Source organism: Bubalus kerabau, chromosome 10 (assembly GCF_029407905.1).
Source record: "Bubalus kerabau isolate K-KA32 ecotype Philippines breed swamp buffalo chromosome 10, PCC_UOA_SB_1v2, whole genome shotgun sequence".
Classification (NCBI taxonomy): domain Eukaryota; kingdom Metazoa; phylum Chordata; class Mammalia; order Artiodactyla; family Bovidae; genus Bubalus; species Bubalus kerabau.
This window is the reverse complement of record NC_073633.1, coordinates 66,024,759-66,038,866: the sequence shown is the minus strand read 5'-3', so window position 1 is coordinate 66,038,866 and position 14,108 is coordinate 66,024,759. Positions and strand designations below refer to the sequence as shown.

General features: G+C 38.1%; 1 protein-coding gene across 2 annotated transcripts in view; it reads right to left on the bottom strand.

The window, feature by feature from the left end:
• Window positions 1-14,108, bottom strand: part of COPS2 (COP9 signalosome subunit 2) — a 30,758-nt gene that overhangs the window by 9,969 nt on the left and 6,681 nt on the right. Inside the window, exons 2-6 of one of the 2 annotated variants that reach the window (XM_055538015.1) lie at window positions 4,369-4,482; window positions 3,659-3,736; window positions 2,447-2,572; window positions 303-413; window positions 105-182 (exon numbers count right to left, since the gene is read on the bottom strand). In XM_055538015.1, the coding sequence (XP_055393990.1) occupies window positions 105-182; window positions 303-413; window positions 2,447-2,572; window positions 3,659-3,736; window positions 4,369-4,482 (507 nt within the window). The remainder of the gene's footprint in view (window positions 1-104; window positions 183-302; window positions 414-2,446; window positions 2,573-3,658; window positions 3,737-4,368; window positions 4,483-14,108) is intronic. The other variant, XM_055538016.1, reaches the window with a different exon arrangement.

The following is a 14,108-nucleotide window of genomic DNA, read 5'->3' as shown; positions in this document are numbered from 1 at the left end:
AAATTAGCTTTCTGGTAACTTGCTTGAAAATATCCCTAAGCAATGTTTCCAATATAATTTTTTCTTATGAAGAAATAGTACGAAAAAAATAAAAGAAAAGCTACCTGGCAGGACTGATGTAACTGGCGTAAAATTTTTTGAAGTTTTCCATATTCCTCTCGTTCTAAATATAATTTCCCCAGCTGTAAAAAAATAAACTTATTAGAATTAAAAGCTTTCAACAGGAGAAGGTATATCTTTAGAGTTTATCAAGGATGCCCACCCACTCTTCAAAAGAAAAAAAAAGTAATTATTACTGTTACCTTTGTGTTTGTCTTAAACCACAGTCTGTCATTCTTAGCATCTTTCAAAGCTTCCAGTGTTGTTTCATAGAATTCCTGCAGTAAATCCATCTGACATAAAAAATCAGAATTCTATAATTGTAAACAGCAAATTTGTACCTGTTAATAAAGTTAATTTGAGCAAACCAAAAGTGCATCTTTGAACTTTAATATACATAAGATACACTAGCTGTATCTTAACTGAATGTCTGTGACAGTCCACAAAATTAACAAAACCTTAGCAAAAGTATAGACCAAATTTACAAAAAGTGCCAACATGTGTTTTTATACATTTAAAATAAAACCAAGAAAATGTCTAATGCTCTAATAGTATAGGTTTGTCCTTTCAAATCTAATAACTCATTTTATGTTAGCAAAGGAAATGGCAAGCACAAGAATTGTGTGCGTGTTCAGTTGCTCAGTAGTGTCCATCTCTGAGACCCCACCGTTTATTATGAATGGTATGTATCTTATGCCCTCAACTCTTATTTGGGAACTACTATGTGGCAAACCAGAGAAGGCAATGGCACCCTACTCCAGGACTCTTGCCTGGAGAATCCCAGGGATGGGGGAGCGTGGTGGGCTGCCGTCTATGGGGTCGCACAGAGTCGACTTAGCAGAAGCAGCAGCAGCATGTGGCAAACACTAAGTAAGCTGCTAAAGAAGCAAAGAATAAGCCTCTTTTCTCAAAATTCTTCTACAAATGTGACTAATCAATTAACTGGACTACAAATTTTTAAGTTACTGATAAACTGCTGGAGTTGAGGGGAGGGAAAAGTTAAACACAATTTTAGCTTTGTCTAACACCATCAGTTCACTGTCTGAATATGACTTTTTTAATGGAAATTGCCATTTGTTTTGCATTATGATAAGCTCCTCTGTCCCCTCCTCCCACTTCTGGCTCTACCTTTGTGTGAATACCTGATTCTCTACATATTTAACAGGATCAGGGGGTAAGAGGGCATGGCAACAGGTGAGTTTGATACTTTCAGAAAAGGCTGCCTATTTATTCATGACTGTCGACTGCACAGTCAGTAAGTGCTGCGCAACTAATATCTATACTTACTTTCAAAAGACAAAAAGCTTACATATAACAGCATGAAGCAACACACAATCTTGCTGAAAATTACTTAGTTCTGCCCCCCACCATCTGACATAATATTTTAAAATAACATACAAAAAATATTATGATGTGACATGTTTGTAAAACTCAGGAAACATTTTTCCACTTAAGAAAAGCCCCAATATATTGGGAAGCCCTGAATTAGTGCCATGAAGTGTTAATGTTCTAAACATAATTTTATCTTCCTCTATTTTCATTACATATATTTTAGATATAAAAATGATAAACTTCAGGAAATAAAAATGACATTTAGTAGAAAAGACAGAATGAAAGACTGGTTCTGAGGTGAACATTTTTTGAGTATGAAAAGTATCAAATGTTCTGAGAAATGCTAAGTGATACAGAAAATACTTCTTGTGCTCAAATATCATGGCATAGTAAAGCTGAAACTTAGGACTATGTTGCTTAGAAGAATATGAACAAACAATCCAATTGAAATTATTTTAGCAATAAACTAAAATCATCATTGCTTTTCTTAATAATCAAAAACTAAAATAATGAAAGCACTATCATTCCTCATGTCCACTGTAGTATCATCATTAGCTCTTTCTTTCATCATCCACCTATCCTTTGTAGAAGCATTTATTGATTACCTAATGAGTTATGCCAACTACTAATTGCAATGAATATAGATTCTCCTCCCAAGGATCTCTGTCTAGTCAAATCTACACACAGAACCTATGACTCACTGTTAGGCTATTAACAGTTCAAGAAGGCTAGCTGAAGTGCTGATGATGTTTATTAGAAACTGCATGGGAGTCTACTATAAGCCTGTAAAACCTGTGTGCAGATTATGTCAGTATCTGAAGATATTATTTGAAGAGATAAAGCTTGGGTTATTCCCTTTTAATACTATATACTATCCTGTAACCAAGAAAATAGCATACTAAAATTAGAACTAGCAAAACTGCTTAAATAGAACTTCTAGGCCTTAAAAACAAAAAACAAAGCTCTTAAGTTTAAACATACTGATAAATACCAAGAAGCAAAAATAGACTCTAACCTGCTTAGAAGTAGAGATATAATCAAGAATAGAATTAATGGATTTTTCAGAATAATTTCTTGTGACAGCACTCCGAATATAGGTCAATAGTTGTTTATATCTGTTCATCATTTCTGGAAAGTTTGTCTGTGAGGGAAGAAAAATGCATTACTAGGTACATATTTACTTACTGAGATACGTACACATGATTAAGATTATAGAAATACCTATTATTACCTAATTAAAAAACAATAGTTTTTCAATACTATATATGACAGAAACACTACATTTTAGCTTAAATTTGAAATTACTAGATTACTCAGTAAATGAATTAAATTTACGATGTTAGCCTTTGAAAAAGTACAATTTATAGATTTTCCAAATTTCAGATACTGTTCCTCACTGCACAATAAACATACTTATTTAAATCATAAAAACTACTAAAATACTCATAGACCAAAAAAATAAGACCAACTTTTTAAATATTCTTCCCTGAAAATTTACTCCTTCATCAGGAAGCTCTCTAACATAGTTATGCATTTCTTCTCTCCCTATTATTGGTAAGCTCTTATAGTAAAATGTGAAAGGAAAAAAATTCCTTCAAGCCCAGGTACTCATCCCACTCTCAAGAAAAGTCCTCCCCACTTCTAAAAGGGGGAAAATCCTCCCACCCAAGGCCCTACTAAATAGTGGATGTAGCTACTGCTGCTATTCTTTGCAGGACTATTTGCATAACTATAGTTACTCCAGGAAACATGAAAGACCTGAGGAAATGAAGGACTATTAGTAAAATTTCCAGCATTAAATATTTTGGCAGAGGGTCTATCATTCCTCAGAGCATATAAGTTAATTTATAGAAAATCCTGTATACTATGCAGAAGTTTTATAAGATTTTGTTGATGTGGACCATTCTAAAGTCTTTACTGAATTTGTTACAATATTGCTTCCGTTTGTTTGTTTTTTGGGCTGCGAGGCATGCGGATATTATTTCCCCCATTGAACTTGCAGTCCCTGCATTGGAAGTACAAGTCTTAACCACTGGACCACCAGGAAGGAACCCCATGTAGAATTTTTAAAACTTAGTATAACTATAGTCACAAATGAAAATTAGGCTAAATATGTAAACATATCAACAGAATTATTTCAGGAAAGCAGATATGACATTTTGTTGCCATGAGGTTTTTAAGTATAGAATTTCACTATCAGTTTAATTCCTCTCAAAACAAATCTTACCAACTTGAAGTTAATCTTAATCATTTGTTTCAGTGCTTTAAATCCCCATTCTCCTTTTTCACCTTCAAGTTCCAAAACCTATAAAAAAGAATTTAGTATAATTTAATATTGTTATTTTCTAGTAACACCCAATATTTAACTTGTAAATTAATTTTACATCATATGCACGAAAAACAAGTGCCCTAAAAACTCTATTTTTCAAAGCCATTTTTAAAAGGTTTAAGAAAAGAAACCAGTCTTAAATGCTTATGAAAGGATAAGTGAGCTTATTTTGAAGCTTCTTCATCAAAAGATTAAATAAGAACTACTTCTTGATTATTATACAGTCCCAGAAGTACCTGTTACTTCACTGGTTAAGAATAACCCAAAAGTTTATCAGTAGGAAAGAAATCACATTATTTTATAATGAAACCACACCTATGTGAAGGAACACGATCGCAGGGATAACTACTGACCAGCACATTCACTGATTCTCTTTCTGCCAGAACTGTACAAGCTTTTCGGGACAATGGTCCTGTTCTATAGATAACGTGATTGGAAAAAACAAAAGGATAGCCCTTTTGAAATATTTGCTTATATTGCATAATGCAAACTTCTTTTACAGGATTATCACTAAATATCCAAACATACTTCTGAGATAAAATCATTTGCAATTTACTTAAGACTATTTAGAAAAACACAAAACAGAATCAACAAGAAAAAATATGAACCTTTTGGAAACTGCTTAATGCTGCTTTTGGGTCATCTTCTTTTAATGCTTTGGAATTATAGTACTGATTTTCCAAATCCACATTTGGCTCAGAGTTACTATCTTCAGAGTATTCCTGTGTGTTAGAAAGAGATATTAAAATGAAAGAAACAAAAAAGAAAAGAAACCCACACACTGCTAAAATGTGAATACTGTTAAGAGAAAAACTACATACTTATAAGGAAAAAAACCACAATTTAAATATACGGTAGAAATTCCACTGACATTAACCATTATTGAAATAACAAGGGGAAAAGCCAAAATCAAGTGGTTAGCAGAATACAGTAGTCCCCCTTATCCACGGTTTCATTTTCTGTGGTTTCAGTTGAGTATCAGTTGAGGTCTGGAAACTGGGAAATTCCAGAAATAATCAATCAATAAGTTTTAAACTGCAAGTCATTCTGAGTAGCATGAACAAATCTCAATGAAATCTCCTCTCCACCCCCTCCATCCCACCTTGAATGCGAATCATTCCTTTGTCCAGCATATCCTACCTGTGAGTCACTAAACAGCAGGCTCAGTTATCAGATCCACTATTGTGCTATCACAGTGCTTGTGTTCAAGTCACCCTTATTGTACTTAATAATGGCCCCAAAGTTCAAAAACAGTGATGCTAGAAATTCAGATATGCCAAAGAAAGGCCCTAATGTGCTTCTTTTAATTGAAAAAGTAAAAGTTCTCAGTAAGAAAAAAATGTATGCTGAGGTTGATAAGATCCATGGTAATAACAAATCTTCTACCTGTGAAACTGAAGGAAAAAGAAATTTGTGCTAGTTCTGCTGTTGCAAAAGTTATGGCTAGGGTGTGTGAAAAGTACTTAGGGAAGGTGGAAAAGGCATTAAATTTGTGGCTGAAAGACATAAACAGAAAACATGTTCTGACTGAAGGCAAAGTATTAGAAAACACTGAGCCTATACAAAGACTATGATCATGGCATCTGGTCCCATCACTTCATGGCAAATAGATGGGGAACAGAGGAAACAGTGACAGACTTCATTTTCTTCGACTCCAAAATCACTGTAGATGGTAACTGCAGCCATGAAAGTAAAAGACGTTTGCTCCTTGGAAGAAAAGTTATGACCAATCTAGACAGCATATTAAAAAGCAGAGACATTACTTTCCCAACAAAGGTCCAGCTAGTCAAAGCTATGGTTTTCCCAGTAGTCTCATGTACGGATGTGAGAGTTGGACTATAAAGAAAGCTGAGTGCCAAAGAATTGATGCTTTTGAACTGTGGTGCTGGAGAAGACTCTTGAGAGTCCTGTGGACTGCAAGGAGATCCAACTAGTCCATCTTAAAGGAAACCAGTCTTGAATATTCATTGGAAGGACTGATGCTGAAGCTGAAACTCCAATACTTTGGCCACCTCATGCGAAGAGCTGACTCATTGGAAAAGACCTTGATGCTGGGAAAGACTGAAGGTGGGAAGAGAAGGGGATGACAGAGGATGAGGTGATTGGATTGCCTCACCAACTCAATGGACATGAGTTTGAGTAAACTCCAGAGTTGGTGATGGACAGGGAGGCCTGGCATGCTACAGTCCATGGGGTCTCAAAGATTCGAACACAACTGAGTAACTGAACTGAACTGATACAAAGACATCAGCAAAGGGTTCCCTGGAATGAGTGACACCAAGCCATTTTCTCCAAGTAAGGGATGGTTACACAGATTCAGAAATAGGTTTGTACTGAAAGATACAGAATCAACACAAAAGCAAATTGTAAATACTAATTATTAGTAGTATTAATTATTAAATGTTAGTTATTTTATCTTTAGTTTCATAATTTAGTTTTCGCTATTCCCCAAGTCTAAATTTTATTATTCTAACACGGCCTAACTACCTAGGATGGTGAGCTATATAAAGCAGAGTAATCTATTGCTAAGTAAAGCTATATGTTAATAAAGATATTTGCTTTATGTGTACTTCACATTACTCAATAGTTGTTTAGTTATATTACTATACTTTAGCTAGTCTTGTAACATCAAAATAAGTAAAACAAAATTAATTTATATTATATAGTTTTATATGACTTTTCATTACATAAATTTAGTTCCTAGTTATGAAACAATAAAGCAGAAAGAAAAATTGAAGTAACATCATTTTGTGGAGAAGTAGAAATAAGAGTTTAAAGTAGTTTCAGGATATTCAACTTAATGATGAGGATTATAAAATATACATAAATTAGTGTAATAAAACTATTATTTTAGGAAGAGAGAAGATTTCCTTCAGCTATAAGTCATTACAAAGGGCAAGTTTATGTGAAATTCATAATTGTGCCTGAAAGCAAACACAAAAAAGATAAGAATAGTATTATAGTTATTTCTAAATCCAAATACAGTTAAATTTTGGGGGGCACAATTTATGAAAAATTCTGTATTGTCTCATAAAGGCACATGAAAGAAAAAAGGTATAAGAGTGAAGTGTTAAAAAGTTCAAAAATATGTAAACACAAGATGAATTTTTCCTATGACCAGCAGATGGAAGGAGATGTTTGATGTTAGCATAGAATCCATTTTATTTGACCACCATGGCTTTGTAATGTGCGCCCTCTGGAGGGTAATTATTTCCTCATGTAAGGATACTTTCTGGGAAGCACTGGCACTCAGTCTCACAAATTTAAGATCAGTAATTCAGTTTTGCTCCACATATTAAATTCTTTGGAACACTTCTCTTACAGATAAGGTCAAATTCTGAGTAGTGAGTCAAGTTCATCATCATTCATTCACTTCTTCACTCTGTAATTCAGGTTTGGCTACAATAAAATTGATTAAAAAAACAATTAATAAATAATGAACAAGCCAAGTGGACACATCAAATCATGTTGTGATAGTGATGGCGTCTGAGCCAGGCTTTGAAAGCTAAATGGGAGTTTGCATGCCAGACAAAAAAGAGAAAGGGGAAAAGGAGGAAGAGCAGACACAAAACTGTAACACGAGGTACTGAACAGCTAGGAACAGTCACACTGCTGGAACATAAAAAGTCCTTATTGATTCTACCTTGAACATGCCATTTCTTTTTCTTTCTACCTCTCTCATTGGGTGAAGAGACACTGCATGTCATTACAGCTTAAACATCATCTACCTCCTCAGGGAAGATGTGGAGTAAATAATCCTAGCTAAAAAACCTACTCACATACTTGACACCTTCGGAAATCAGTTCTTCTCTAGTAACTGTTCAATAATATACAGGAATAGCTAGAACCAGAGAATCACTTTTCTGCAACCTAAATCTTCAGAATGCACTCTTAGCCAACAGATTAGGGGAAAAAATAAAAATGGCCCAGGACCTAAGAGTTAAGTAGAAAGCTGAGAGGTACACATGAGTAGGACATGGAGTTGCCAGAAGGTTAACTTCAATTACTGAACTGATTATAACACAGTTGAAGAAAGGAATCTTTACATTTCCTACAAAGTCTGAAGGCCTCCTGTAGTTCAAGACTGACTACCTGCAACTTCTCGTACCGACTGGCTCCAGATTAATGCTATTTCTAAACTCTATACGAACTCCCCTGAATCACTACGATTGAGATAAGACTTAATCCCCCCCCCCCCAAAAAAAAAAGACTTAATCCCGCCTTCAACATTTTGTGAATACATTCTTTTGGTTTTTCACATTATATGGATTAAGAAGTGAAATGTATACTATTTTTTGCAAAACGGCAATTCAATTCTTAAGTGTTGCTGCTGGAATGGATAAATACATGAGAATTGGCACAACTGATAACGTTATTGATTTGCTTCTTATAATTAGGTTATGATCTGCAACACCATATTGCAGCCTCCTTGACCACTAACCTGTCATTTGCAGCTCAGTAAATCACATACCTCCATACGAACTGAACTACAGCAAACTAGTTACCACACTAGCATGATTTTTAAGCTGAAGATATTTTGAGAAGTCTTTAGAATAATTCTGTTGTATAGAGTATCTATTATATATTATTTATGTCTATTACCCCGCATCTGAGGTCAGGGGCGGCAACAAGAGGAGTTACCCCTGTCCTAGGTCAGGGGCGGAGGCCGGGAGGAGATACCCCACGCCCCAAGCCTGAGGCCAAGGGCGGCGGCTGCGAGGACCAACACCACATCCAATGAGCCTTGGCTGCTCGGGCACAGGAGGCCCTAGAGGAGCTATCCCACGTTGAAGGTCAGGAAGGGCTGCGGTGAGGAGATACCCCTGGTCCAAGGTAAGGAGCAATGGCTGCACTTTGCTGGAGCAGCTGTGAAGAGATACCCCACGCCCAAGGTAAGAGAAACCCAAGTAAGACGGTAGGTGTTGCAAGAGGGCATCAGAGGGCAAACACACTGAAACCATACTCACAGAAAACTAGTCAATCTAATCACACTAGGACCACAGCCTTGTCTAACTCAATGACACTAAGCCATGCCCATGGGGCAACCCAAGATGGGCGGGTCGTGGTAGAGAGATCTGACAGAATGTGGTCCACTGGAGAAGGGAATGGCAAACCACTTCAGTATTCTTGCCTTGAGAACCCCACGAACAGTATGAAAAGGCAAAATGATAGGATACTAAAAGAGGAACTCCCCAGGTCAGTAGGTGCCCAATATGCTACTGGAGATCAGTGGAGAAATAACTCCAGAAAGAATAAAGGGATGGAGCCAAAGCAAAAAGAATAGCCAGCTGTGGATGTGACTGGTGATAGAAGCAAGGTCCGATGCTGTAAAGAGCAATATAGCATAGGAACCTGGAATGTCAGGTCCATGAATCAAGGCAAATTGGAAGTGGTCAAACAAGAGATGGCAAGAGTGAACGTCGACATTCTAGGAATCAGCCAACTGAAATGGACTGGAATGGGTGAATTTAACTCAGATGACCATTATATCTACTACTGCGGGCAGGAATCCCTCAGAAGAAATGGAGTGGCCATCATGGTCAACAAAGAGTCCGAAATGCAGTACTTTGATGCAATCTCAAAAACGACAGAATGATCTCTGTTTTTTTCCAAGGCAAACCATTCAATATCACAGTAATCCAAGTCTATGCCCCAACCAGTAATGCTGAAGAAGCTGAAGTTGAACGGTTCTATGAAGACCTACAAGACCTTTTAGAACTAACACCCAAAAAAGATGTCCTTTTCAGTATAGGGGACTGGAATGCAAAAGTAGGAAGTCAAGAAACACCTGGAGTAACAGGCAAATTTGGCCTTGCAATACGGAATGAAGCAGGGCAAAGACTAATAGAGTTTTACCAAGAAAATGCACTGGTCATAGCAAACACCCTCTTCCAACAACACAAGAGAAGATTCTACACATGGACATCACCAGATGGTCAACACTGAAATCAGATTGATTCTATTCTTTGCAGCCAAAGATGGAGAAGCTCTATACAGTCAACAAAAACAAGACCAGGAGCTGACTGTGGCTCAGATCATGAACTCCTTATTGCCAAATTCAGACTTAAATTGAAGAAAGTAGGGAAAACCACTAGACCATTCAGGTATGACCTAAATCAAATCCAGTATGATTATACAGTGGAAGTGAGAAATAGATTTAAGGGCCTAGATCTGATAGAGTGCCTGATGAACTACGGACGGAGGTTCGTGACATTGTACAGGAGACAGGGATCAAGACCATCCCCATGGAAAAGAAATGCAATAAAGCAAAATGGCTGTCTGAGGAGGCCTTACAAATAGCTGTGAAAAGAAGAGAAGCGAAAAGCAAAGGAGAAAAGGAAAGATATAAGCATCTGAATGCAGAGTTCCAAAGAATAGCAAGGAGAGATAAGAAAGCCTTCTTCAGCGATCAATGCAAAGAAATAGAGGAAAACAACAGAATGGGAAAGACTAGGAATCTCTTCAAGAAAATCAGAGATACCAGAGGAACACTTCATGCAAAGATGGGCTCAATAAAGGACAGAAATGGTATGGTCCTAACAGAAGCAGTAGATATTAAGAAGAGGTGGCAAGAATACACAGAAGAACTGTACAAAAAAGATCTTCACGACCAAGATAATCACGATGGTGTGATCACTCACCTAGAGCCAGACATCCTGGAATGTGAAGTCAAGTGGGCCTTAGAAAGCATCACTACAAACAAAGCTAGTGGAGATGACAGAATTCCAGTTGAGCTATTCCAAATCCTGAAAGATGATGCTGTGAAAGTGCTGTACTCAATATGCCAGTAAATTTGGAAAACTCAGCAGTGGCCACACGACTGGAAAAGGTCAGTTTTCATTCCAATCCCAAAGAAAGGCAATGCCAAAGAATGCTCAAACTACCGCACAACTGCACTCATCTCACAGAGCAATGGCACCCCACTCCAGTACTGTTGCCCGGAAAATCCCATGGATGGAGGAGCCTGGTAGGCTGCAGTCCATGGGGTCGCTAAGAGTCTGACACGACTGTGCGACTTCACTTTCACTTTCCACTTTCATGCACTGGAGAAGGAAATGGCAACCCACTGCAGTGTTCTTGCCTGGAGAATCCCATGGACGGAGAAGCCTGGTAGGCTGCAGTCCACGGGGTCGCACAGAGTTGGACACGACTGAAGCGACTTAGCAGCAGCAGCAGCACACGCTAGTAAAGTAATGCTCAAAAATCTCCAAGCCAGGCTTCAGCAATATGTGAACCGTGAACTTCCTGATGTTCAAGCTGGTTTTAGAAAAGGCAGAGGAACCAGAGATCAAATTGCCAACATCCGCTGGATCATGGAAAAAGCAAAGAGAGTTCCAGAAAAACATTTATTTCTGCTTTATTGACTATGCCAAAGCCTTTGACTGTGTGGATCGCAATAAACTGTGGAAAATTCTGAAAGAGATGGGAATACCAGACCACCTGATCTGCCTCTTGAGAAATCTGTATGCAGGTCAGGAAGCAACAGTTAGAACTGGACATGGAACAACAGACTGGTTCCAAATAGGAAAAGAAGTTCGTCAAGGCTGTATATTGTCACCCTGTTTATTTAACTTATATGCAGAGTACATCATGAGAAACGCTGGACTGGAAGAAACACAAGCTGGAATCAAGATTGCCAGGAGAAATATCAATAACCTCAGATATGCAGATGACACCACCCTATGGCAGAAAGTGAAGAGGAACTAAAAAGCCTCTTGATGAAAGTGGAAGTGGAGAGTGAAAAAGTTGGCTTAAAGCTCAACATTCAGAAAACGAAGATCATGGCATCCGGTCCCATCTCTTCATGGGAAATAGATGGGGAAACAGTGGAAACAGTGGCAGACTTTATTTTTCTGGGCTCCAAAATCACTGCAGATGGTGACTGCAGCCATGAAATTAAAAGACGCTTACTCCTTGGAAGGAAAGTTATGACCAACCTAGACAGCATATTCAAAAGCAGAGACATTACTTTGCCAACAAAGGTCCGTCTAGTCAAGGCTATGGTTTTTCCTGTGGTCATGTATGGATGTGAGAGTTGGACTGTGAAGAAGGCTGAGCGCTGAAGAATTGATGCTTTTGAACTGTGGTGTTGGAGAAGACTCTTGAGAGTCCCTTGGACTGCAAGGAGATCCAACCAGTCCATTCTGAAGGAGATCAGCCCTGGGATTTCTTTGGAAGGCATGATGCTAAAGCTGCAACTCCAGTACTTTGGCCACCTCATGTGAAGACTTGACTTATTGGAAAAGACTCTGATGCTGGGAGGGATTGGGGGCAAGAGGAGAAGGGGATGACAGAGGATGAGATGGCTGGATGGTATCACTGACTCAATGGACATGAGTCTGGGTGAACTCTGGGAGTTGGTGATGGACAGGGAGGCCTGGCGTGCTGCAATTCATGGGGTCGCAAAGAGTCGGACATGACTGAGCGACTGATCTGATCTGATGTCTGTTGTTTACTGGAGAAGGAAATGGCAACCCACTCCAGTACTCTTGCTTGGAAAATCCCATGGACGGAGGGGCCTGGTGGCTGCAGTCCATGGGGTTGTAAAGAGTCGGATATGACTGAGAGACTTCACTTCACTCACTTCACTTGCTTCATACTTTATCACTGGAGAAGGAAATGGCAACTGACTCCAGTATTCTTGCCTGGAAAATCCCATGGATGGAGGAGCCTGGTGGACCAATGGTCCATGGGGTTGCAGAGTCAGACAAGACTGAAGTGACTAAGCATGTAAGCATATATTGTTTACACTCAATGATAATGATCTTTAATTAAACCAGTAATTAAATGTGCTCAACAAATGAAAATGAAGTCTTTCTCCTTAAGCTATTCATGGTCTGAGACAGATATGCAAATGAAACACCAATATTATACAATAGAAGCAGTAACAGAGACACAGACTAGGTTCAGTGGTGTATCAGGAGTAATTAACTACTCTTGAATGAGTTAGAAGGACAAGTTACCTCAACCAGGTCTAAAAGTAGGAATGCATTTTCCCAGGGATGAAAAAAGGCACCAAAACAAAACAAACTATGCAAAAGCACTGCATATTTAGAAGAGCTACCAGTAGTCTGATTGGGCTGAAGCACAGGATGCATGCAGAGCTGATGAGAGAGAAACTAGTATCAGACAGGGGAATAGAACTATACAGGTCTAGCAGAGTTTATATCAAATGGGGACCCACTAAAAGATTTTATAGAGAAATAATTAGATCTGTGTTTTAGGAAGAGCACTCAGGTAGTAAGGAAGTACCCACTGGATACTCTTACAACTGTTTAGCCAATAGATGATGAAGGCCTGATTCCAAGTAGCAGACCAGGAGAAAAGGGAGAGGACAGAATAAATATATGTGATGTTAAGGATGTAAAATAAAAGGACACATCACATAGGCACAAGAAAGGGGAAAAAGTTATCCTTAATGACTAGAGCCGATTTGGTTACACACAATGACATTAGTCAAAACAGGGAATATAGGAAAAATATTAAATATTGCTAAACTGAATTCCCTTATGTCAGATGAAGATGCAATAACTATAAAAGTATAAGTGAAATGCTTTTAAGAGAGAAACTGAAATTTTAATCTATACATTAAGAATGTTTTAATCAAAAATCAAAGAATTTAAGCAATATATGAAAAAGCAAGCACCTGAACAGTGTTAAAAGGGCTTTTAAAAAAATCCACTCAAATGCACATTAGCTCCAACCTATATAACTCATGTCCTGACATCTATCCAAAGCAATCTCTTAACCATCTACACCAACCAAATTTATTCTTCTTTCCCCCAAACATATTATGCTCTTTAAAATCTCTGCTTTGGCATAAACTGGTCTCTCTGCCCCGAATTCTAAACCCCTGCCCTTCCCAACAAGCTTCCCACTTTTCTCCTGTGATGATGTCCAGCCCTAACACTCCTGGAAATGTTGTATTCCTCAAGGCTCACCTTGTGATTCTTTCTCTAAGTCTTCTTAGCAAAATAAATTTTCTCCATAGTCATGCTTCTACATGACATGCATATCTCTGAAGAACAGTTTTGTATGTATGTTGTTCCCACCTCCCACCTCCCCTCCTCCCCTGCCCCACCATGAACTTCTCAAAAGCAGGAAGTTACTTTTACTGATCTTGGTATCCCCAGAACCTGGCACATCACAAAATGCTCAGGAAGTGTTTGCTTAATTGAAATGAAAAGTTAGTGAATGTTTCAAAATAACACAACACAGGAAGGGGCAATTTTGACTCTATGTTGGAGTCAAAAAGGGTCAATTTCATAGTTCATGTACTTATTCTTGTGTCTCTTGTCAACAGAGGTCTTAAGAAATATGCTCGAGGAAATAGAAGACTCACCATTAA